The 27250-nt window shown below is 31.7% G+C and overlaps 2 protein-coding genes across 2 annotated transcripts in view; one reads left to right on the plus strand and one right to left on the minus strand.

Annotated features, from left to right (window-relative positions):
• Dock7 (dedicator of cytokinesis 7) overlaps positions 1-27250 on the minus strand; it is a 190562-nt gene that overhangs the window by 104146 nt on the left and 59166 nt on the right. The window contains exons 15-16 of the mRNA XM_026408729.2: positions 3863-3980; positions 534-604 (exon numbers count right to left, since the gene is read on the minus strand). Coding sequence (XP_026264514.1) covers positions 534-604; positions 3863-3980 — 189 coding nt within the window. The remainder of the gene's footprint in view (positions 1-533; positions 605-3862; positions 3981-27250) is intronic.
• On the plus strand, positions 17281-26387 carry Angptl3 (angiopoietin like 3). The gene is made up of 7 exons (XM_026408731.2): positions 17281-17806; positions 18443-18553; positions 20640-20754; positions 22054-22167; positions 22573-22668; positions 24700-24966; positions 25306-26387. The coding sequence occupies exons 1-7, from the start codon at positions 17312-17314 to the stop codon at positions 25488-25490; spliced, it is 1383 nt and encodes a 460-aa protein (XP_026264516.1). The 5' UTR covers positions 17281-17311; the 3' UTR covers positions 25491-26387.

Here is a 27250-nt window from a genome sequence, read left to right on the forward strand (position 1 = left end):
ACATGACACAATAACATCAATTTGCAATATCCTTGATTTGTGCAATTTTGTGATTTTTTCCAACAGCATTCAATAATCCCCCCAAAAGAAAGCAGAAATTAAGGTTAACCAAAATTAGCAATTTCCCAAGGAAGTAAAATGGAAAGTTATTATATCAAAGGATTATTGCATGTTGAGAATACCAACAATTTTATAGTGGGCTTAAGCTTAGTGAAGAGTTAAATAAAAACTAGAAAGTGGTAGGGGAAAACAACAGGAATAGATCAAAGGATCAGAGACGATAATGACAATAATAGTATTGTAAAAATGCAAGGATCAGATAATTAGATAGAAAAGATGGTTTTTGTACAAAATCTTATATTTGAGATGTCTCTGGAGAATGGCTGTGCATTTACAGACGAAAATCATAACTTTGATGTCAGCCTTAAATTTGGCAGTCAGCGCAGCACAGCATTTGGTAAACACACTAATGTGAGTGCTAACAATGCCACTGAGAAGTGAGTAACTTTGAAAGAAATATTTTAATTCAGTACCTGTTATGATATACTACGGCTGTATAGGCTTCCTTTGAAAATTCTGAACAGCTAGATTTACCAAAGATTACCTGTAACAAATAACAGCATGTTGAAACTTTGTTGTAATAAATGCTAGATGTTTCATATCTATGTAAGAATTTGTCTGATTTAAATTGGGCAAAATTGGCCCAATGAAGAACAATGTGCCTACTGGCGTTCATTAAGCTTAATTGCTTAACTATAAATTTCTGTTCGATGATAGACCCATCTGACATTCAAACATTCAAAAAGTTTCTATCAATCATACTTCTATCTTCTGAGCAATAAGGTACATTTGTTTCCTCTTTTCTTAAAGAAAGTGAAAACTTCATTATTAAACTGAATGTAGCATATTATTTGGAATTTATATAAGAAATATGATTCTAGAATGGTGGCATAGATCTACTATACAAATTAATGGCTTTTTCACTAAAACAGCGGAGTCATTCTGAAAGTCATATATAAATATTTATAAATGATATAAAAATCCCATTATTAGCTCAAGTTATGTATCCTTTGCTTCTAGTACAACCTGCAAGCTACTATACAATGGAGAAGCTCTGTTCTTATATTCTCACACATATGTTAAAAAAAAAACACCACATTAAAAAAAATACAGTATTACTTCTGGAGAAAGTTCAGAGATAAAATAATTCAGCCTTATATATCTGCCTCTTGAATTCTAACAGGAATACTGTGTGGTTAATTAGGGCAGCTGATTACAGAAATGGCTTAATGATATCAAGGTCACAGCTATTACTTCTATGAGAAACCATTAGACATGCAATGTTACCTAGCCATAGATTAAAACTCTTACGCCTGGCTAGCCAACTTTCATATGCATGAAAAGGAATGTGGACACATCAGTATAATTCCATCAACACAAACAGTAAAACAGTTCTACGTTCATTCCTATGTAAAAGGATTAACTGGCTATCACCCTTTATTAAAATCGCATATGAGTAAGTATTCCTGCTTTTTTTTGTAACATTTTAAGCAGATCCTTTAATTTTAAAATTAAAATTATATAAAATAAAATATAATTTTATAAAAAATTATATAAAAATAAAATAACTATGATTCTCCTAGCTAAGCTTTATTAATGAAATACCTTAGTATGTTTTTATAAAATGTTCCAAGGAAAGAACTGTGATATTTATAATTTTAAAATACTGATATTATATAATCATAATATTTCTGAGGATCTATTTGAATAGCCCTTATTTAAAAAAAAATAAGCAAGCACATACTCATGTGTATATACTCTTTCAAGCCAGTTACTCACATAAATATAGAAGCATTATATTTCAGATGATTAATAACACACAAGTAAAACAAATGCAGTATCTTTTATCCCTCAGAGAGGCTATCACTTTTCACAAAATAACTTATCTTTGTAACAAAAATGACATAAAGTGGAAGGTGTTCTTTTTTTTTTTTTTTTGACCACTGAACGTATATTTTTAATCATTCAGTAACATGGCCTGAGCATCAATTATCTACCAATCACTATGCTAGGCATTATTATACAGATATGAGTAAGACATGAAGACATGGCCCCTGCTTTCAAGGAGCTCACAGTGTAATGGGTAAGATGAAGAAATAAACATATAATCAGAGTGATACAGCCTGTGAAAGGGAGAAGATGCTATGGTAGCACCAGAGAGGGAGGGTCTAACTGCCAATATAGGTGGGGTACAGTAGGGGCTCTGTAGAAAAGGCTAACACAAGAAGAATTTGTTAGGCAAACAATAAAAACAGTTTATTGTACATAATCTACATTACTTATGAACTCAAATTCATACAGCAATTTACATATAGGCTGATGAAGCAATTATTTTCACAGTCTAGTATCTTTTCATCAGTTATGATAGTACTTTCATTTCTTCAGTGGAAATGGAGAGCTAATAAAGTGGGTAAAATGATAATTTCAAACCTCAAAAATAAATTCTACGTTTAGTCAACAAATATTTATCCAGCATGTATTATATGCAATGATCTGAAATAGCTGCCATGGGAGAATACAAAGATGAATAATTTATGCTCACTGCTGTCAGGGTCATATAAAAATGCTGATAAAAAAGGGACTAGGGAAGAAGAAAATGTATCTTTCCTACTAAGTGGAGACTCAAAAGAATCTGATTAAAAGACAGACAGGGCAGAATAAAATAAAATTCTTAACAATGCACCCATTCTCAGCTAAGCATTTCATTTTTTTGCTTCTCAGAGGGTGAACATTTATCTATAGTCATAGCTGACTTCTATTCCGTGTTACCAAGTTCAGGGTGAGCCAAAAATCTACTGTCATAGAACATGCATCCATTAGTGTTCCCCAAATACTAAGTGACAATTTTGGCAGTCAAGAAACTTTCCAGTCTGGCCGCTGTCTACTATTTCTGGCTTAGCTCGCACTGCTCTGGCTCACTGGCAACTCCTGTACTTGGCACTGTCAGAGACAATCCTAAAACTGCTTTCCTTCCCCAACTCTCCAGACCCACTGCCATTAACATCATCAAGGCCTTTGGTTTTAATACAGAATTACCTTTATTGTGCTTATTACTTCAGTGAGGCATTCTCTCCCATCTCTGAACACCTAATCTTTGGAATCCCTATACCAATTTTCCAATGATTAGCAAATATCCTGGTTGTCAATATTGGCTGCAAAATGTACACCTTGAGGAGATTTTAAAATATTGATAACTGGTTCAGATGCCTAGATTATGATTCAATTCAAGTGAGATTCAGCCTGGTTGCCAGTATATTTTTAAAAGTTCCCTAGATGAATCTAATATGCAGTCAAGACAGAAGTAATACCAGTGTTTCTCAACCAAGGCAGAAAGAGCTATATTATATTAGAATTCCTGGGACACATTTTCAAACTATAATACAACGTTATATACCCCATCACCTCCCACCTCCTTTACTGACCTTTCACTCTAAAGGGGGTTGAGGAAAATCAGAACCACAAAGGCCACAAGTAAAGCTGTCTGTATTTTGATAGAGTGCCCTCAGTGATACAAATCTGAGCCTCTTTGAAAAGCCACTGTTTTTATGTATTTGTTTTATATTCTCTAGATTACAAACCTTATTCATCTTTGTATCTCTGGGAGTGCCTAGCATATTCAACTCCTCAAAAAATAAGTTAGACTTTAAATAAATGCATTACTGTCTGTATAGAAAGTGATGCAACTGGAAATCTGGTTTATAATATCATATTAATCTCCATTTTGGAGCTGCCAACCAAGTGATACCAAAACATCTACTTGAATCATTTATGAAGAATAGAAACAGTAAAGAACATTTCTTACCGGCATGGCATTGCTTGGATCTTCCCCATACATAAACTGGACTTTCACTGTTATATTTCTGGCAGAACCTTGACGATTGGCAAAATTAAGACTCTGAGGATATATGTAGAGAAGATTTCTGTGAAAGCAACGTTATAAATGATAGTGAATACATAACGAAAAACACTATGAATCATAAAAGAAACATGAAAATACTAAATTATTAATATTTGTAAGCCACTGGGCTAAAAAAATTTCATGTATATTTTACTTGATCCTTAGAGCAATCATTCAAATCCACAGCATTCAAATATATCCTGATTTTGCAGATTAATTGAAACCCAGGTTAACCAATTTTTACACACAATTAGGTAAGTAAAAAAGCCGAAATTAGAGTACAAGTCGGACTTCAAAACTCATTATCTTTCATCTACAAGAGACTTTTGGGAAATAAATGAGAAGGGACTAACACTTTATTAAGACAAGACTATTCTAATATTACCTGAGTACCTCTAAGCAAATATAAGTAGGATGGAATTTATAAATACAGTTTTTGTAGAAATGTGATTAAGGATTTAAGAGGTATGATATTCCAACGTATTGTTAAAAAATATAATATAGTGGGTATAACAGAATTAGGTAATTACTGAGGCAACTGCATTCTACCCTGCATTTATTGGACTTCTTGTCCAGTTCATGACTATGCATTTTAATAGTACCTGCTGCTGTCAACATAAAGAAGAGAAATAATTCAAGATACTAAAAGAAAGAGCTAAGTTTAAAAAAAAAGAGAGAGAGAAAGTGAGTTACTTTACCTGAAGACTAGTGTTTAGAGCTAAAAAAATAAGACTTCAAGAATTATAATACCCTACTAATCAACTGCTGGGGCAATGAATATAGGTCTAAATTTTCTGAAGGGTGGTAGGGCAATATAGAAATTTTAAATGGATCTTTGACTCAATGAACCCACCTCAATTAGTGAACAGTGATGATCAATGCCTAAACCCACGAGCACCCAACTATGCACGTGTATAAAGGGGTATCTTGAAAGTAATTCATTATAACATTATTCATAATTATAAATAATTATATTGAAACATAATGTTTATTAGTATGTTAAACATCCCTAATCTAAAAATCCAAAATCCAGATCTGATACTTTTGAGCACTGACATGATGCCATAAGTCTGATGGTTCAATGTACAAAAATTTGTTTCATGCATAAAATTATGTAAAATATAATAAAATTACCTTCTGGCTATGTGTATAAGGAATGTATTAAACATAGATGAATTTCATGTTTAGACTTGGGTTCCATCCCCTAACATATTTCATATGTACATATGTACATGTAAATATTCCAAAATTTTTTAAAAAATTAAAATCTGAAATACTTCTGATGGTAAGCATTTCAGATAAAGGATCCTCAATTTGTAATGAACTGGCTGATTAAGCTAAGATAAATCAATAAGAAGTTATACTATGGAGTCTCCAGAATGATGATATGTACCAGTATTAATCAATGTGGAAATAAATACCTACTGTGATGAATGGAGATCCCAAAGTAGGATATATAGTGACATTACTGTATTTATGGAATATTCTCTGTGGGCATCTGTGTGTGATGTGGTAGGGGAGGGAAAGGAAGAAAGAGAAAATGAATAAAATTATATTTCTAAAAAAATAATAATGATGACTTTAGTTTCTTTTTTAGTTAACAGTGATGGCCTAAGTTTATTTTTTATACTTTTCCATTTTATTTAAATTATTACAGTGAAAATACATGACCTTTGCAATTAAAAAGGCAATAAAGCAATTTCAATGATGGAGGATGGAACTGCCTTTGACAAGGAACATACACTCTAGAAGTACTAAAGATTAAGAAGAGTCAGTTGTACTCAAAACAATCAAAAGTCTACATCAAGAGCTGTCCATGGGTTACACATGGGTCACCACACATGGAGCCTAGTTGGAGAAACATCTGGTGTCTGGGAATGGCCAGTGGACATTTTCTCTGGTCAACTGCCCAGTGACAATGAATTTCTATCCTGCTCTACAGTGGCCCTCACATCATCTGAGATGGGTATGACCTGCCAAGATCAATTAACCTGCTGACTGCAAGACATCATGAAGCAAAACTCCGCCCTGGAAACCTTATCCCTCCCTTTGATGTACTCCCTTAAATAAACCACTGGAACCATCTTTTCTTTGTCTAGTTACAGCACCCATGTGGACTAGACAAAGGGGCTTCACTATTGTAAATATATTTCTGACTATTCTTGTTTTGTTATTCACTAATTATTTGAGACTTTTAGTTTTAGGTTGGCTTATATCCTCCTGGGCAATGACACACTAGCCCCGTGAAGTGTAAAAGGCAAATATGAAAATATTATGACTGGTCAGTCTGCTAATCAAAAAAATCTAGAGATCAAAAACGATCATGAGGGGCTGAGGATATAGCTCAGTTGGTAGAGCCTCGAATGTACAAGGCCATGAATTCAATCCCCAGCACTCCCCCCACCACCACCATACACACACACAAAGATGATTATGACTAAAAACTAAAGTCATCAAATAAAATCTGTACACGGAATATCTGACTTCCCAACAAATGTCATTCATAATAATTGGGCACTAATAAAGTAAGATTAAGAGGCCATTCCCTAGTTTTGAGGAACATACAGCCCAATGGGACAAAACTGCCTATAAACAGACTATTCCAAAAAATTAGTGTTATGAGAGAGGTATTCAGAAGCTATAGGAGGAAAAAATAAGTACTAACCTCTCTGAATAAAGCATATTGGTTTGTGTCATTTTTTTTCTCCAGAACATAGATTTTAATGACTGCATCCCTTTATTATTATTTACCATATTCTTAATTAAATCTAAAGCCTTGGTCATATTTAGATTTAATTTTTTTTAGCAAGATACTTCATAAAGGATATCATGCTTTTTTCTACTAGAAAGAAATGCTTGGTTCTTTTTGTGTGTGCAATTAGTGAACAGTGATGATCAATGCCTAAATCCATTAATCCACTAAGGGTTGCTAAAAGGTAATTTTATCATTCCTTCTTTATTTAACAGCTGGGACACCTCTGTAAAGGGCACTTTCCCTCACTTACTATTTGTTTTGCCTGAGTGCCATTATATGACAGTCATGAATAAATGTTTGATTCTTTTCCATTATTTTCCAGTTTTCAAAGCAATAAGTGGGTATACTACAACCCTCTAAAAGGGATCAATCACTCTTTTAAAAAAAAAAAGCAACCTTTATTTACTTATAGATTAAGTTTTCTTAATGGGCTTCAATACATTCCAGTTATTATCCTTATGAATATTCAAAGTGTCCCACCTTTGGCAAATAAAAAACAACTGAAACTGATTGTAGACTTAGTTATAGTGGTCTTTGAGAACTTCTTGCTCTTTCTAATGATAAGACAATCCAGGTTCTTCTTGTACATTTTCTTCACTGACCTGGAATCTGTCATTTCTCTAACAAACTGTGGTTCTTTTAAGTAATAAACATTTTTTTTCAAACCACTTGAAGCATTCATTGTGGTTTAATCATTTTTATTTTTAGGACATTTAAATACAAAAAGAAGAAAAATGTTTTTAACATTAAATAAGTTCTGAGTCCATATTTATTTTATCAATTCAAATCAGGACTATAAAGTATGTACTTAATTGTGTTTTAAATATTTTTATTAGTTATAGATGGACACAATGCCTTCATTTTATTTATTTTTTATGTGGTGCTGAGAATCTAACCCAGTGCCTCACACATGCGAGGCAAGTGCTTTACCACTGAGCCACAACCCCAACCCTGTACTTAATATTTTTTATATTGCATCTACAATCTTTCCTATGCCAAGAATCATCTTCGAAGACATCAGTATGACAGAATTAGAATTATGTCACTTAATTTGTGTATTCCAAAGTTCTGTGGTCAGGGTTAAGCCTGACAAGAACTCGGACATGGTAGCCACAGTCTAGAAGGGAAACCAAATGATGTAGAAACCAAAGGAAGAAAAGAAGAACAAAACAGGTAATATCAAATGCTATTCAGAGGCCAGGCATGGTGGTGCATACCTGTAATGCCAGCGACTCAGGAAGCTGAGGCAGGAAGATTATGATTTCAAGGTTAGCCTCAGCAACTTTAGAAAGGCCCTAAGTAACTTAGTGAGATCTTGTCCCCAAAAAAGGCAGGGGGGAGTGGGTGCTGGGGTCTTGGCTCAGTAGTAAAGCTCCCCTCAATTCAATCCCCAGTATCAAAACACCTAAAACAAAAAACAAATGCTACTCAGGGGCCAAATGAGATAAAAACTGAAAAACATCCATGGGATTTAGCAACATGAAAATCATTCATAATCTCACATTGAAAACAGATAAAAGTAGGTTCAGGAGTAAGCAGGGGAGGTAAGCAAATTAAATAAGTCAGTAAAATTCTTAAAAGTGTTGCTCAGAAGGGGAAAGAGATAATTCAATAACTATGTACAGAAAATGGGCACTTCTTGAAGTCTTTTAAGGTTGGAAAATTTAGAGCTTGATTAAATTCTAATGAAAAGAATTCAATTGAGACAGAGTTTGCAAATATAACAAGAAAGTAAGATTCCCAAGATAACAGAACAAGAAAGTAAGATTCCCAAGATGGTGAAAGAACAGTATCCAAAGTATATAATAATGTCTCAACATTCATTATGTCTATAATTCCTTATAACAAACATGTACTTAGTTTCCAAAGTGTGCTAGGTAGTGACAATACAGAGTAAAAGATGAAATCCTTGACCTCAAAGAATTCATTGTCCAAAGGAAAATCAGAAAAAGCAGATAAATATAATGTAGTAAAATAAGCACTGTGAACAAAGAATGACACTAAAGCCCACCTGAGGATTAAATACTCTGCCCACAAATTTCAATGAGTAAGTTTCAAGATAAAACAGACATGTAAAACACACAGAAAAGTAAAATATACCAGCCATGCCCCTGTAATTTGATTACATAATCTGTAATAATCTTGTTCATTTATGTATTACTTCATTTTAAAAACATAACTTCTCTAATAGAGCCCAAACTCCATGAGGGCAAGACCTTGTATATCTATTTAACTGCTATATTCCCAATGTCCAAAATGATACTTCATATTTACTGATAAATGAGTGAATGAATAGTAGAGAACGCACATGAAATTTAGTGATTTAATATTTCTAGGAACTTAAATTCCAGCATAAATAGAAACGAACTGAACATTATCTATAAACTATGTTTGATTTTCACTATAAGTAATGCAATTTTAAACTCAACTTATCTGAAGAAGGCATGCGATTGAATCCAGATTATTTTCCCTTTGACTAAGAACACTACTAATAAATTCCCAAATGAACCAGTAAATCTTCACTCTGTATTTCAAAATATTCCATCAAAGTAATTTCAAATCAGCAAGGATAAGGCAGATTAAAGAAAAATGTGAAAGATAGATAACTAGACACTTAGGGGAGAAAAGACAAATTTATATTGCATTCCCTATTGCAATAAATTCCAAATTAATCAAAGGCTTAAATAATAAAATCATGAAGCAGTAGAAGAGCTTTGCAGAAACCAGATGTTATAGGCAAGAAAGCCATTTCTTCACATAGCCACAAAAAGCATAAAACAGGGGTATCCAAGATGGCAGAATAGAGGATGAAACTAAGAAAGCCAATAGGCAGCTTCTCCACAAGGTGGGTGAACATAAAAAGGGCAGGGGAAACTTTACTGGAACCTAAAACTGGATATTCAAAGCAGACCAGGGACACAGGACATTGGACATAATAAAATAAGGAAAAAATCCCCAGCAGCACAGCCATTGCCACAGCTCATCCAGAAGCTCCAGCCAGAGTGGTCCCTCCATGAGCATTATGTAGAGGAGTAAGGGAATTAAAGGAACCTGCATTTTTTGGAGTCCGAAGAGTGTCTAGGTATGGAGCATTTAGAGATCAAAGACATTGCCCAACAAACCTGAAGGACTACTTGCTGCACAAGATCTGTGTGTGGGAAAAGAAGTCACCATCTCTCCAGACAGCGTGTGGAGGACAAAGGAAGGAACCATTTTGCAGCTGCAGTGTGGAGGATGGCAACTGAGGGAACAAATTCCTAACAAACCCAAGTTTGGCCCAAAATACAGGCCCAGTAAACACACACTGCATGGCACAGAGTGTGCTTAAGTGACCAAAAGAAAATCAAACGTGTAGAGAGGTTTACATGGGATACAATGGGTTGTGGAAACACACCTGGCTCTACACTCCACCTCCACAATCTTTTCAATGAAATAATGTCAGAAAATTTCCCAAATCTAAAGAATAAAATGGAAAATCAAATACAAGACCTGAAATGTGCAAAATTGCAACAGACCCACATTAAGGCACATTATAATGAAAATATCTAGCATATAGAATATGGACAGAATTTTAAAGGTTGCAAGAGAAGATCATCAAATTACATATTAGGGGAAACAAATACAAACCTCATCTGATTTCTCAACCCAGACCCTCAAAGCTAGGAGGTCCTGGAACAATATATACCAAGCTCTGAAAGAAAATAGATGCTAACCAAGGATCCTATATCCAGCAAAATTAAGCTTCAGATTTGAAGATGAAATAAAAACCTTCCATGACAAACAAAAATTAAAAGAATTCACAACAAGAAACCCTGCACTTCAGAATATTCTCCACAAAATATTCCATAGGATGAAATGAAAAAGAAAAAGAAAGTGAAAACCAGCAAAGGGAGAAACTAACCTAAAGGAATAGTCAATCAAAGGAGAAACTAATTCAAATTAAAAACTAGAAACAAACCAAAATGACCAGGAATACAAATCATATCTCAATAATAACCTTGAATGCTAATGACCTTAACTCAGATTGGCCTTAACTCCAATCTGTCAGAGACTGACAGATTGGATTAAAAAAACAAGACCCAAAAATATGCTGTCTGCAAGAGACTCACTTCATAGGCAAAAACCCAGAAACTGAAGGTGAAAGGATGGGAAAACACACAACACTCACATAGATCACATAAACACGCAAGGGTTTCAATCCTCATATCAGATAAAGTGGACTTCAAGCCAAAGATAGTCAGACGGGACAAAGAGAGACATTTCACACTGCTTAAGGGAATTATTAAATATCAACAAGACATATCAATCATAAATATTTATGCCTCAAACAATGGAGCATCTACGAACATCAAACAAACTCTTTTCAAGAAGCAAATAGAGCACAACACAATAATACTGGGTTTGAACATTTTTATCCATATGTGAATACAAATATGAATATATATATAAAAGCATATATTAAAATATTTAAATGGATATGGATTTGTATATAGTTATTATTCTTTTGAGATGGATGTTTACAATTTTGGTAAGACACAGGATATGATTATATAACTGAATATATATGAAAATTTATGGGTAGGATTTTGGTTGTCATTAGGGTACATATATATATATACATATATATGAACATATGAGCATATACAGAATATATATGTGAAAATACATATGGATATTCAAAATAAAAAAATTTTTTAAAAGGAAGGGTCTGAAACTAAAAATTATATAAAAGAAATTTGTAGGTACGGAAATATTTTAGTATGGAAAACTAAAGGGGAAAAATGTTTCTTGATGAGAAAGTATTTTGTCTGGTAAAGTAATATTCTTGGGCTAAAATCTAAGATGAAAGACAACAAAACTAAGGACGTAAATCTGTGAATGCCTAAGTAAGTCACAGAAGGTTTGGAGAATGTAGATCTCAAAAAGTTTATGTTTGTAATTAAATTGGCCATAATTAGATAGCACAGTCAGTTAAAGTTATCTGAACTTTGATGTACTGATATGATGCAAAGTCTGAAAACCTGATCTGCTCTTATCTATCGATAATTTTCTTGTATTTGTTAGGTTTTATTTTTTTTATTTTTTTTTTAAAGAAAGAGGAGAGGGGGAGAGAGAGAGAGAGAGAGAGAGAGAGAGAGAGAGAGAGAGAGAGAGAAAGAGAGAGAGAGAGAGAGAATTTTTTCTAATATTTATTTTTCAGTTCTCGGCAGACACAACATCTTTGTTTGTATGTGGTGCTGAGGATCGAACCCGGGCCGCACACATGCCAGGCGAGCGCACTACCACTTGAGCCACATCCCCAGCCTCTTGTTAGGTTTTATTATTTGGGGAAACAAAGTCTTGAAGGAATTAGGATTTGTACCTGTTTTAAAGTCTTAAATGATTACTTTGTGACTGGTTAAACAACAACAGTTATTTAAGTTATAACAATATTGTTGACACCCAAAATATAAGTGACTAGGTATAAGTATGCATTTGAGAACTATCTATGTAAGTCTTGTCTAAGTATTATGTAAAAGTCTATAAAATGAAAGTTTATATAAGCTTACTGGCAGAACAACCAATATACATTGCATCTGACATACAAGAGCCACACTGTCATTTGAAGACCTGTCTTATATCTGTTTGACTTAACTAAGTCAATTTCTGATTATTAACACTGTTTCATAAATGTATTAGAGATTTAAGGCTATCCTTTGATTTTTTTGTTAACCCATGCAGACCTATGATTATTGTTACCATACATTCTGGATTTTAAATTGTACTTTAAAAGTTAATAAAATATCATAAAACTTAAAATTTAAAGCTTCTATATAGAAAGTGATACCATAAACACAAATAGAAGAAAAATGACAACTTGAAAAAAAACTATTTGTTATACATAAGACAAAGAGTGTGAGCACCCATAATATGTGATTACTAAAATTAGTTTGAAAGAGGCAAATTTTTAAAAGGAGGGCAGGGTGGGGGAAGATTTATGTACATACACAACTAATTCAAAAAGAGAAAAAAATGTGGCCAAAAAAATCTAGATTTATATTTGCCTATTAGATTTATCAACTTTTTTTTGTCTTTTTCACTCAAAGCATTGATAAAAGTATATGGGAAAAAGAAACTCATATTTTCCTGGCAGTGATGTAAATTGGTAGGTTCACTGAGGATAATCTGACAAAAGCAATTATATTTAAAAGTCAACATCTATAGCTTATGTGAAAATATTTGTCCACCTACATAAAGACATATTTTCTATATATACTACTTATAATTAGAAAACCAGAAAGAATTCAAATCATCATTCATGGGGAAGGTGATTAAGGTTAGATACATCCATATAATAAAAGATTGTGTCGCCATTAAAAAGAGCACAGTATACCTTAAGGCACCCATATGGAAATAGATTTTAAATATTTAGGTCTTGAATTTTTATAAATACATATACACATATATGAAATAAGTTATATGTAAGATCCGATTTGTGTTTTTAAAACACAAAACATTAGTAGTGAAGAGTCAGGATTTTCATTTTTTATACATTTCTAAAATATCTTTTGAGTTTTCACAATTAGTACTTCCAGCATTTAAAAAAACAAAAACTGGGCTGGAGGTGTGGTTTAGTGGTAGAGTGCTTGCCTAGCAAGTACAAGTCCCTCAGTTCAATCCCCTGCACTACAAAAAATAAATAATTAAAAATTAACATTTATTAATAGTGAACATAAAAACAGTAAGATAAATTACTCCCTCAAACTTCTGGATCTACACTAATAACTTGTGGATCTACACTAATAAGAAAGTCTACTGAGAAAACTGATTACTTCATATGTAACTGGCTCTGAGATACTACAGTGTAAATATAAAATACACCACAAATTTTGAACACAGTATAAAAAATTTGAAATACTTAATACTTTTTTTAAAGAGAGAGAGAGAGAGAGAGAATTTTTATTTATTTTTTTTAGTTTTCGGTGGACACAACATCTTTGTATGTGGTGCTGAGGATTGAACCCGGGCCGCACGCCAGGGCGCTACCGCTTGAGCCACATCCCCAGCCCCCCTAATTAATACTTCTACACTGATCACATGTTGCAATGATCATTTTTTAATGTATTGGATTAACTAAAATATGTTACTAAAATTAACCTGTTTCTTTAGATTTTTATTTACGTGGTTACCAAAAATTTTTAACTATAGATGATCCCCAATTTAAATATGTTTAACTTTAATTATCTGTTCACTTATTTCCAGCACCACTACCCTTGTGCTTCAGGGCTGTCATTAAGTAAAATAAGGGTTATGTAAACACATGCTCTGGGATAGATACCACAACAGTGGATATAATAAACTAAGACAGCTGAGGTAGCACATACAGCAGACAGTGTACACAAAGGGATGATTCACATCCTGATGGGATGTAGTAAGCCAGCACCAGATTTCATCATGCTACTACTAAGAATGGTGTACACTTTAAAGTAATGACTTGGTGATTTCTGGAATTTTTCCTTTAATATTTGTGCACCACAGGCGACTGTGAAAAATTGAAACGTAAGGAAAAAAATCATGTATAAGGGTTGTTCTACTCCTCTAATTCAAAATCAAACTGACATGACTAAAGATGAAGAAACTGAAGAAATACAATGTATAAAAAACACAAACTACCTTGTATTTTATTTGGAGTCCACCTCCATAAGATTGCATAACCTGGAAAAGCAAAAGGACTTTGCTTTGCTTGGAAGTTAAACAACTTAGGCTGCTAAATGTCCTAAAATTCTATGTACCTAGGAAATTTTGTACACTGATTAGAAACTACAAATCCTTAAATCAGGATCTAACTTTGCTTAATAATATTTTATTTTCTTTGACAGAATTTTTTTTATTTTTATAAATTACTGGTCATATTTGATCAAGGTTCTATTTAAATAAGCACAAGTTCAAGCAAAGATTAGATTCTGCCTTTAACAATGTGTAGTCAGGCAGAAGACACTGAGAGATAGGTATAATATCATTTATAAAGTTACTATTTTCTTTACATTTTTCCATGTTTGAATGCTTCTGTAGCTTGTAATCTATAGGCAAATTACTCACTTTAATTACACTCAATAATTTAAGTCAAGCAACTATCAGAAAAAAAATCCAGATATTTCTATTTAAAAATAATGTATCATAAATCAAGAATGCATAACCACTACTTATCTCTCCATGTGAGGAATTGCATAAATAGTACAGAAAGTATTAATACTAGAAAAGTCTAACTATGGAATAAAATTTCTCCATACACCTTTTTTTTTTTTTGGTGAGCATTATATTAAAGAGCTTATAAGGGATAAAAATTAAAATCAGATACAGATCTGGCAAATAAAAGGTTTACAGTATAACAGGGGGTAAAGTTGATTGACCTCAATTCTCAAGTAAAAGTGAATAGAAATATCAGGGTCTATAGTTCTAAGCCACAAAAACTGGCAGGTTAGTTAAGAAAAATTCCAAAATATGTCCTTTATGATCAATAATAATAACTAATTTTCCATTTAAAGAAAGAGAAAAGTTTACTTTTGTTTTTTATTTCTGCTACAAATATTATATGGTTCTGTATTGGGAAGTTAAGAAAAAATATACACAGGCTAATCAAATTTCCTTATCAAGGTTCAAGAGACCAAAATTCAGAAAATTTAGATTCTAGCAAAATTTCCCAAATTTACATGACCTTACTACAGGATTAGATCATTTTCACCAATAAAAAAACTATAGTATTAGTATATCTGCATTGATTGTTTCTAATTACAAGTTAGTTAATATCTAATAATGTATAGTGATTATTACTCAGCAGGCAATATTAAGTGCTTTGAAAATATTCTTAATCTTTATACAACCCTATAAAGTAGGTATTATCTTTACTCAACACATTCACATTAAAAAAACAGAGATGCTAAGTAATTTGACCAAGAGTAACAAAGCTGAAAAATAACAGAGCAAGTATTCTAATTTAAGGAGTCCTGCTTCAGAATCACACTCTTTAATCACTTGGTATATTTAGTATCTAATATATCTAATCCCTTAATACTAAATCATCAAAAGAAAAGGCCTCTATTTTTCAGCAGGTAGAGGCATTTCTAAGAAGAGAATTTTGAGAATGGTTCATTTTATAAAAAAAATGCTTGGTAACTTAAAATTTAAACTGAAATTCATTTTGTCAATATTTTTCTCTTTGTTAAAAAGGTATTAACTTTATGAAATTTTTGTTTTAATTAGATAGTTGATTATATATACACCAGCTAAAAGTTTCATGTGACTTATTAATATTAACATGGCTAAATTCTTCTTATTTGCCAGACACTGTTTGAAATACTCCATACTTTAAAAAAAATTCTCATAATTCTGTGAATTACATACTATAATTACCCCAACTTTACAGAAGAAAATACTAAGGTATGGGGACATTAAATAATTTGGCCAAGCCCAGACATCTACAGCTGGCTTTTGAAGTGAGACCACAGTATGATTTTAGAATCCATATTTTTAGTAAATTTAATCTATAAATTTATTTTATCAAAAAGCACTTAATATGAACACTCAATAAATAGGCACAAGTTCAAGCAAAGATTAGATTCTGCCTTTAAACAAAGAAATAAAGAAAATAAATTAAGAAATAACTTACAATTTAGCATTTAATATTTTTTCTTTTAACACTAACTTAGAACAGTGGAACATTTATTTTTAGACCTATTATTAATCTTTTGTTTTGGTTAAACTTATATTATCAAAATTGTTGCTAAGCTCACCACAGAAAACCTGAGAAGAATTTATGATGGGAAAATTGTTTCTGACTTTGGAAGAATTTAAGAATTAATTCTAGTTCGACTTTAGAAGACCATACATATTTATTGGTAGGTACTTCAGTAGATATGTAGAAAAGAGTCTAGCACACAGAGATATAGAATATAATGGGGAAAGGAAGAGAAGTACCTTTATTGACATTTATTATGTATGAGATTTATCAAATATACAAAGATGATGAAGACATATGTGAAGCAAAAAGACATATTAAAAATAATTATAGTAACAAATAAGATAATACACAATTATGTGTTAGCTTATTCATAAACACAGCATGGGGCACCATGACACCACCTGAAGGAAATGAGGACGGCTTCCAGAGAAAGCTTTTTGGGGATACATGATTGTTTCTGTAAGAATTAAAATACAATTTGGAAAATGCATACTTAACTCATTAATTTTGCCTCAATTTTGAGGATAAATTACCTGTAAAAACAAGTTTTTTTTTAATTTTTAAAATCATAAAATACTAATGTAAGCTTTAAAAAAAAAGTCAACCCCTTAACACTCAAAGCACAGTTTACAATACAGCAAATAATTTCAAATTACTTATTAAGTTAGTTGCTCATTTCCTTGATTTTACTTAATATTGATGTAACTCAATGTGAAAGGTTACATTTGTGCAAGTTAACAGAGCTTAACGATTAACTATATTCCCTTGCCAACCTTACTGTTTATATGGCAAATAGTGGTATATATAAAGAAGTCTAGGTATTATGCTTATGGGAGAAAAATAGTTCCAAATTGCTTAAAATTGAATAATTGGGATAAAAATGTACAAAATTAAGCTCTTTCTTTTTATAGTTCCTCTAGTTATTTCTTCCAGAATTGATCAAGACAATTCATCATTTGATTCTATATCTTCAGAACCAAAATCAAGATTTGCTATGCTAGATGATGTAAAAATTTTAGCGAATGGCCTCCTTCAGTTGGGACATGGTCTTAAAGATTTTGTCCATAAGACTAAGGGCCAAATTAATGATATATTTCAAAAACTAAACATATTTGATCAATCTTTTTATGATCTATCACTACAAACTAATGAAATCAAAGAAGAAGAAAAGGAATTAAGAAGAACTACATCCAAATTACAAGTCAAAAATGAAGAGGTAAAAAATATGTCACTTGAACTCAACTCAAAACTTGAAAGCCTCCTAGAAGAAAAAATTCTACTACAGCACAAAGTGAGATATTTGGAGGAACAATTAACTAATTTAATTCAAAATCAACCTGAAATTCAGGAACATCCAGAAGTAACTTCACTTAAGGTAAGTAGAAACCAACAACAGTTCATGATTTTTTAGTGTGGAGTTTTAAAATAATTCTAAGACATACTATTTGAAATACTTTGTTGCATTGTTGAAATACTTTATTTTTTTAAGGAAATATAACACATAGAAAATAAATTTTCCCATCATAAGTTAAAGTTGGTTTCTGCTTCCCTACTATTATATATGAAAACTAAACTTTACATTTCATATGAAAATTACAAGTGAATTAAGTAATAAAATTTAGAACACCAGATTGTTATACTATTGGCAAATAACTGGATATAAGTAAAAAAAAATTGAAGAAATTTAAATATAAAACTATTTTTCAGTATTCCAAAGTAGATACATGTAATACAGTCTATGGTAGATTTACTATTATTAAAATATTGTGTGTAGGGTATTTCTTTCAATTGAAGTAAAGTTCAGAAAATCAAATTTTAGAGATAACACTTTTTAATGTAAGAACAAAATTATGTATTATTTTCAAAACGCATACAAGGGAAAATGATCACCTCTATTCATTTTTCTAACCCACTGGTAGTTAAAAAACAAATGGTGATAGTTTAATAAATAAAAACTTTTAACCAAAAAAAAAAGAAAGAAAATTTTAACTAAACTACAAACTATGTCCAGACTTTTGTAGAACAGCAAGATAATAGCATCAAAGACCTTCTCCAGACTGTGGAAGAGCAATATAAACAATTAAACCAACAGCACAGTCAAATAAAAGAAATAGAAAATCAGGTAAGTCAATATTTAAATGGTATGTCCACAATCTAAGCATTCTAATATAAAGAAGAATAGTACAAAAACATTAATTACTAATATTTAAAAGCCATGCATTGAGTTAAAAAAAAAACAATACTCAGAGAAACTGGTAAGAAAATATTCCCCAAGTTTATAAAACAAATATCACCATGGATTTCAACTAAACAAACATCATTTTAGTAGGTAATACTAATTTTCAAAAAAAAAAATTTGCCAACTACTTTTAATTTCCATAATTACCTTTATATTAAATATTACTTTCTAAATTCTTTTTTATTATATATTTTATTATTATTCAATGCACCCACTCACAAAAGCGAAATGGCACCATTACACAATATATATTCTATTTATACATTAAATACACAATAGTGTCCTCCCCATCCCTTAGTAAACTACAGACCAAAAATAATAAATATTAATATTTGTCTTGATTCTTTTAAAAGAAAGGCCACTTTAACTAACTTTTATTATATTATTCTTGTTATTGTTATTAATATCCTACTATACCTAATTTGTAAGTTAAAATTTGTCACAAGCATGTACATACAGGGAAAAAATTGTATATAGAGGGTTTGTCATTATCTGCCATTTCAGGCATTCATTGGGAGGTCCTAGAAGATAAGATAATGGATTTCATGGATAAAGGGAAATTCTGTATAAAGAAATCAAAGCAAATTACTGGTTGGAAGAAGTCCCTGATCATCTAACTTCTCAAATTTAAATTATAAAATCAAAATTCAAAAAAGTTAAGTGACTTCAAGATCACTTTACTCAAAAGAAAAGACTAACATCCAGTAACTGAATTTTATAACAGATTCTTACAAATTAAGTTCTAGGAATGCCATTTATGCCAGCAGTATCAAAAAATTAACAGTAGGGCTAGGGATGCAAATCAGTGGTAGAGTATTTGCCTAGCATGTCAAAGGGCTCTGGGCTAGATCCCAGCACTGCTCCCCACCCCACCACATGCAAATAATAATAATGCTAAATATTGGGACTGGGGTTGTGGCTCAGTTCAGTGGTAGGCATGTGTGTGAGGCACTGGGTTCGATCCTCAGCAACACATATGAATAAATAAAAAATAAAGGTATTGTGTCCAGCTATAACTAAAAAAGTATTTTAAAAAGAAAAAATAATAATGCTAAATATCATATTCTGCTTTTCTCATCATCAATAAGAAAAGCAATCAATTGCAAGCCCAGCTTTAAATAAAATAGTATATTGAAATACATTCAAAGGTCTACCAATTTCTACAGATGTGTTTACAGGTTAAAAACTATCCAGAGGGGCTGGGGTTGTGGCTCAATGGTAGAGCATCTGCCTAGCATGTGTGAGACACTGGGTTTGATCGTCAGCACCACATAAAAATAAATTTGAAGGAAGGTATTATGTCCATCTATAACTTTAAAAAAAGAAAAAGAAAAAAAAACTATCCAGAACTGGGTGCAATGGTGCATGCCTGTAATCCCAGCAGCTGAGACAGGAGGATCACAAGTTCCAAGCCAGCCTCAGCAACTTGGTGAGGCCCTAAGCAACTTAGTGAGACCCTGTCTTTATATAAAATAATTAAAAAAAAAAAAAGAAAGAAAGAAAGAAAAGGTCTGAGAATGTTGCTCACTGGTTCAGCATCCCTGGGTTCAATCCCCAGTACCAAAACAAAAAAAAACCAAAACTATCCAGAAAGCAGTGTTGTGTAGCCTTGTTCAAATTATGTGTTATGTCTTTCTGACAAATCTGAGACTCAATTAGACCTACAATCGAGAGTGATTAAATTTAAAATCTGCCTGTGTTTATGAATAGAATATTAAGTATATCTTTCATATAAATAAAGAGAATATACTAAAATATTTTAAGCAAAACTTCTGGCCTTCCTGTTTTCGTTTGTTTTCTTTTTATGCATGCCTGGGGCTTGTTGTTATTTTCTCTGTTTTTTATTTTGCCATAATATTGTGAACTGAAAGATATAAAGAAATTATACTTTTGATATCCTTAGTTCAGATTTATCCTAATTATATATTCAGTATCAATTTTTAAAAGTAGATTTATATTCTTTTATCAGCTCAGAAGGACTGGAATTCAAGAACCCACAGAAAATTCACTTTCTTCCAAATCAAGAGCACCAAGAACTACTCCCCCTCTGCAGCTGAATGAAACAAAAAATACAGAACAAGATGGTAAGATCATTTGATGGGTTTTCTTCGTGAAACCATTATCATCAGAATCCTTATACTCAAATCTAGACTAACAGTAGAAGGCATATCCTCCAAATACAAAACACCAATTTAAATTGGCTCCTGGGTTTTTCTAACACTATAAAAGGAATTCTTAGGACAATAAGCAAGCTATAAATATGAACTTGATATTAGATAATATGGCATGATTATCTTAGATGTGATTATGGTATGACAATTATGAAAAGAACAACTTCAACTTCGCATTTAAGAAATGCATGCTGAAATATTTATGGGTTTGAGTCATGATATTCGAAAACTACTTTCAAACAGCACAAACAAAATACATGGTTCATTTGTGAGTGTGTGTGTGTGTGTGTGTGTGTGTGTGTGTGAAGCATACATGGTATGATGTTACCAATGGTTGAATACAAACAAGACTATGGTGTTTTCTTCAATAATTCTTTTCACTTTTCTTTTTGCTTGAAAATTTTCATAAGAAAAACAAAAGTTGCAGGGAACAAAGTTTCCATTCCCATCCAAACTTCAACAAAATGATACATTTATGACTTACTCCTCAATATGGTGTTTTACTTTGTTTTGAGATCGGGTCTTGCTAAATTGTCCAGGCTGGGCTCAAACTCACAATCGTCCAGCCTCAGCTTCCTCAGTAACAAAAATTATAGGCATGTGCCACTACACCAGTCTCAAAACAATATATTCTCATAACATTCACTTTTTTATGTAACTCACTTAGAAAACAAAGGTCTACATTGCTAGTTTTCTCCTTGTAAGTTTACTCCACATATATCTGCTAACTAACTACCTGCTATTCACCAAGCAGGTACTAAGTTTCTGTACTTAGTTTCAAGCTCATTTCTGCCACCTAATATTCATACCATGTCTGATGATGATGATGATGATGATATTTGCTCAAAATTCTCATTTTGTCACGTTTCTTTAGAAATAATTCAGGTTGGGGGGCTGGAGTCACAACTCAGTGGCAGAGTACTTGCCTAGCATGTGTGAGGCACTGAGTTCGAGTCTCAGCACCACATATAAATAAATAAAATAAAGGTCCATCAACAGCTAATAAAAATATTTTTAAAAAGAAATAATTCAGGTTGGTAATACTATTTTTATATTCCTTGCATAATATAGCCATATGGAAAAATGCCTTAGCATTCATATTCCTGAAAAAAATTATAGTCACTACAATTCCATGAAATTGCAAGTAAAATCTCAAGTTCCAAAGATATTCTTCTTACTAAATCTTCTATGATAACATTTTGTTGATTCTAGGCATTCCTGCTGATTGTTCCGCCATTTATAAAAGAGGTGAACGTACAAGTGGCATATATACAATTAGACCAAGCAACTCACAAGCTTTTGACGTCTACTGTGAAGTTAAATCAGGTAAAACCTGCCTAAGGAGAAAATGGACAGTAGTAGACAGTTCAAGTCATTCATTATCTATTAGAAAGACTAAGCCTGTTCTATTTGTGTTAAATATGTATAATACAACTATATATTACTAATACTTGTTTATTTATTCATGTATTTATTCAATATCCTCCATTTCCTCCTTAAAAGAATCTGAAATGACTACTGTCAATAAATTTACCAAGAAAAAATTCATTAGTTGTTCTTCCCTTAACTGTTTGGGACCATAATAAACAATATGAAGTGTATCACCATACACTTACCATACATTACCACATTAACTTACAAAGTCACCAATTAAAACCAAACTCAAAAGATATTTTTATATCTGTCAACATCAACCTACTAAACATATACAATTTCATTCATTTTATATAGGTAATCCATGGACCTTAATTCAACACCGAATAGATGGATCACAAAACTTCAATGAAACATGGGAGAACTACAGAAATGGTTTTGGGAGACTTGATGGTAAGATGATTTCATTCAATCATTCATTCACTTGTTAATTTAGAAATATTTCTTAAAAACCTATTATAGGGGCTTGGTTTGTAGAGCACTCGCCTAGCACATGTGAGGCCCTGGGTTCAACCCTCAGCACCACATAAAAATAAATAAATAAAGGTATTGTGTCTAACTACAACTAAAATATTTTTTTTAAAAAAGAACCTATTACAGACTAGGCACTGAAAATACAGCAATGAAAAGTAACTGTTCCAGTCTTCATAAAACTTATTAACAAATAATTACACATTTGTTACTAATTATATTTATTATAACTGTCATTATTTGAATTAGCATTATCACAATTACATGTCTGTTCTTAATTATTCTTATCACAACTTAATTTGATGGCTTATAATTATCATAATTATTCAAGAAAAATTTGATTAAGTGCTAAGTGCTTTGATAAGTGTTGCTTATAAATGAGCTGCAAAGATAACTATTCCTAGCACTAGTTATTATATTCTTCATTAACATTTTAACTATTAATTAATTAAAAGTTAGAAGAGAACTGGGGGACTAGCTCAACGGAAGAGTATGTGCCTAACATCCTGAGGTCCTGGGTGTGATCCCCAGCACTATAAAACATCATGTTAATAAAATAAACAAGGGGACAGGAAACTGTCAGATATTCAATATGAATTTTAAAATTCTAATTATTTAAATATTATAAATATATAGTATGGAATATGATTAAAATTGATTTAGTTAACTCAACATTTATTCTATTTTGATCACATAACAATATAAAATAAGCAAAAGTAATAGACATTAAAAATCGTAAAAGTACATTATAAAAGTCTATGAATCATATATAAGTGCCCACTTATAAAATGGAAAACAAGCCAGGCGTGGTGGCGCACACCTGTAATCCCAATAGTTTGGGAGGCTGATTCAAAAGAATCACCAAGTTCGAAGCCTTAGCAAGGTCCTAAGCAACTCAGTGTAGACCCTGTCTCTAAATAAAACACAAAAAAGAGCTGGGGATGTGGCTCAGTGGTTGAGTACCCCTGAGTTTAATCCCCAGTACCAAAAAGGAAAAAGAAGAGGAAAAGAAAAGAAAACAAAGTAGAAAACAAATATTATAATATCAAATTTTAAAATACTCACTACTATTTGACCATCTAAAATGTTTTATATCCAAAGTGCCAATTAAATCCTTAGTTAGAAGGTATATTCAATGATAAGTTTTGTAGCTCCAACTCTTCAAAGAGTGAGTGTAACCCAAATGTAAAGACAGATGGTTAAGTCCAGAATGCTTATTTATTTCTGATGAGAAAATAAGCCATTTGTAGTAGTATTTACAATGCTTAAATGAAGCTTTCTAACAATATCAGTAAGGAAACATGGACTTTTTAAATTAAATAATTTCATAAAGATTGTGATAAAAAATAATCTATTAATAGTTGTGCTACATTTTAAATTCCAAACAAAAATATATTTTTCATTACAGAGAAAAGATGTATGAGGCCCTGTGTTCAGTCTCTAGTACCACCAAAAGAGGCAGGGTATATTCTTCTTTTCTATGAAGAAAACATTTATCAAGCAAATACTACAGGCCCAGTTTATATATGATAAAAATGGCACCATCATATTATCCAAGTCCAAGAATACTTAACAAGCCTCTTGACTATGTAGGCATTAACAAAGAGCTGACAGTAAAGCTGGTGGAACAATTTAGACATAAGATATTACTCTACCAATGACCAACCCTAAAAAATATTAAGACTATTATGGAATAGTGTCATATGTGTCAGATGTGAAACATCTGGCAATATCCATTTTAGAAAAAAAGGATAATCAGACTTGAAGCAGATCTATTAATATTTTAACATGCTTAGTGTATAAACTATCTTTGATAAAATTGTTTTTAAAAGAAATACTTTGAAAGACTCTAGAAAAAAAGACATTTAGCACTAAAACCACTTATTCACTTACAGCAGTTGAGGCCTGATCTGTAGCTAACAATTCACAGATTTTTAAAACTCTTCTTTTCAGGAGAATTTTGGTTGGGCCTAGAGAAAATATATTCCATAGTGAAAACATCTAATTACATTTTACAATTTGAGCTAGAAGACTGGAAAGACAACAAGCATTATATTGAGTATTCTTTTCACTTGGGAAATCATGAAACCAACTACACACTACATCTAGTTGAGATTGCTGGAAATGTCCCCAAGTCACTCCCAGAACACAGGGATTTGACGTTTTCTACGTGGGATCACAAAGCAAAAGGACACTCCAACTGTCCAGAAATGTATTCAGGTATCATTTTTTTTATATCAATACTTAATTTTCACATCTTCAAAATACCTTCCTATGGTTTTAGCTATTATTCATAATGTCACAACTCTTTCAAATCTAAACCATTACCCCAAAAAAATATTAATTCTAGTTCAACTAGGTAGTTTACCTCTAATATCTCAGGAGGCTTAGATATTCTCTTTCTGGTATTATAATAAAAGTTATACAGATTATTTAAAATCAGGATACATGCATCTACAACACTGTAATGTTAACAGAAATGAAGATCTATATATGGAGAAATATAATACCAGTATATATGTGTTTATATCCATTAAATTGCATATCTATCTTCTTTAGGAGGCTGGTGGTGGCATGATGTATGTGGAGAAAACAACCTAAATGGAAAATATAATAAACCAAGAGCAAAATCTAAGCCAGAGAAGAGAAGAGGAATATGCTGGAGGTCTCAAAATGGAAGGTTATACTCTATCAAATCAACCAAAATGTTAATCCATCCAGTAGATTCAGAAAGCTTTGAATGAACTGAAGCAAATCAAAAAGCCAATAAATTAAACATTAAACTCATCCCAAGTTACTGTGGTTTAATAATCTAGTATTAAATTCTTAATGAAAGCCTTGAGAAAATTTTTATTTTAAAGTCACTATCAATTTAAATTAAACATCATCACATCACTCAAAGAATAACACTTTTCTCAACCAAAATTCTATGATACTGTTTATTCATATATTTTGTGATGTGGGAATAAAACTTAAATGGTCAAATCTAAATCATAAATAATGAATGAATTTTTAAATAGCATTTTTAAATTAATTATAAAAGTCACAGGCTAATTTCACAATTTCCCCAACTTAAAAAAAAAAAGTTTTCTTGTTAAAATTCTAAACATGAATCAATACAACAGACTAACAAGAGTTCTTAAATATGACAGTTAATTTTAAAATTCAGTCATAGTACATGTGGAAACCTGTAATATAAATGATAAGTCTGATGCTTTATTTTGCTACATTACTTGGAGTAAATGTTTGATATGGTTTACTTAACCAAGATAAAAAACTGCATTCAAACAGGCTCAATGTCTTTTACAAATGTAGTAGATAATGATTACTAAGTCACATTGACTTTAACATCAGGTATCACTGTACCTTAACATATTTGTTAGCTTATCTATATTGTATGTATTTCGTATATTTTAATACTGTGAAAACCAATAATTTTAAATGGATTTTGTCAGAACACAGTAAGAATGAATGCCTTTGAGGCATTAAGTTAAACTATAATAATAATGTATTCCCCCTGGACATGCTATGAGTCTAACATGTTTGTGTAGATTTTAAGCTGAATTGACAATCATAACACATTATGGAATGTTAAAATAGCATGACAATCATGTATGTATGTTTAAATTTTAATAAAGACTCAGTCCCTAAATTTAGAAATTTAAATTCTTATAGTTTTTTAATTGACATAATAAACATACGACTAAGACATTTCTAACTTAAATAATTTAAAATCTAAATCTCCACAGATTATTATACATTTTTTGATCATAACATCACTTGCCAGTATTTTTTTAAATAAGTGTTTTAAAAAAAAAACTACCAAGGAGAAGTAAAATTTTAAATTAAACACAGTTTTTAAAGGAGATGGTACCTAAGTTATATGGTGACTTAGCACAGGCAATATTCAGCATTGTATATATTATTAAATAAATGTCATATTTTTATGTTACTTAGTAAAAAAGCTATATCTATGTGAATCCTACATAAATAGTTCCCTCCGAAGAACACAAAAGAGTAAAGAAAACATAGGCTATAATTTTCAGAACTGCAGCCCAAGCTATCAACATTTACATTGTTTTTAGAGCCAGATACCAAAATGGCTCCCTCACCATCACTGAAATGCAAAGCTATCAAATGCAAAATAAGCATTATATAATATGCCAGTTGCTTCCTCAGTTTTCCTTTTTTTTTTTTAATTCTCATACAGTATGCTTCACTTTGTTCCTTTTAGGAATACTAGATTGGATTTTTATCCATAGAAAGCTCAAATTGAGAAATAATTATGGTAGAGAAAGAGTTTCTTCATTACAGTTCATAAAATGATGTCCTTTTGTCCTCACTACTTTGCCAAAAAGGTTTGCATTTCACCACAAACAGCTATCTAACCTAATGGGTCTTCTCAGCCTACTTTCCCTTTGATATCTCTAGAACTTACTAATATCAATATCCTCTTTTTTGTTATTATTATTATTTTGGGGGTGGGGTGGTGCTAGAGATTGAT

The sequence above is a fragment of the Urocitellus parryii genome, chromosome 11 (genome assembly GCF_045843805.1).
Source record: "Urocitellus parryii isolate mUroPar1 chromosome 11, mUroPar1.hap1, whole genome shotgun sequence".
NCBI classification, from domain to species: Eukaryota; Metazoa; Chordata; class Mammalia; order Rodentia; family Sciuridae; genus Urocitellus; species Urocitellus parryii.

Excerpts from the sequence above, each read along its gene's own strand:
- Angptl3 (XM_026408731.2), top strand. The coding sequence starts at position 17,312 with ATGTACAAAATTAAGCTCTTTCTTTTTATAGTTCCTCTAGTTATTTCT. Across the intron at positions 22,669-24,699 it reads TGGTTTTGGGAGACTTGATG|GAGAATTTTGGTTGGGCCTA; the intron begins GTAAGATGATTT and ends TCTTCTTTTCAG. Across the intron at positions 24,967-25,305 it reads CTGTCCAGAAATGTATTCAG|GAGGCTGGTGGTGGCATGAT; the intron begins GTATCATTTTTT and ends TATCTTCTTTAG.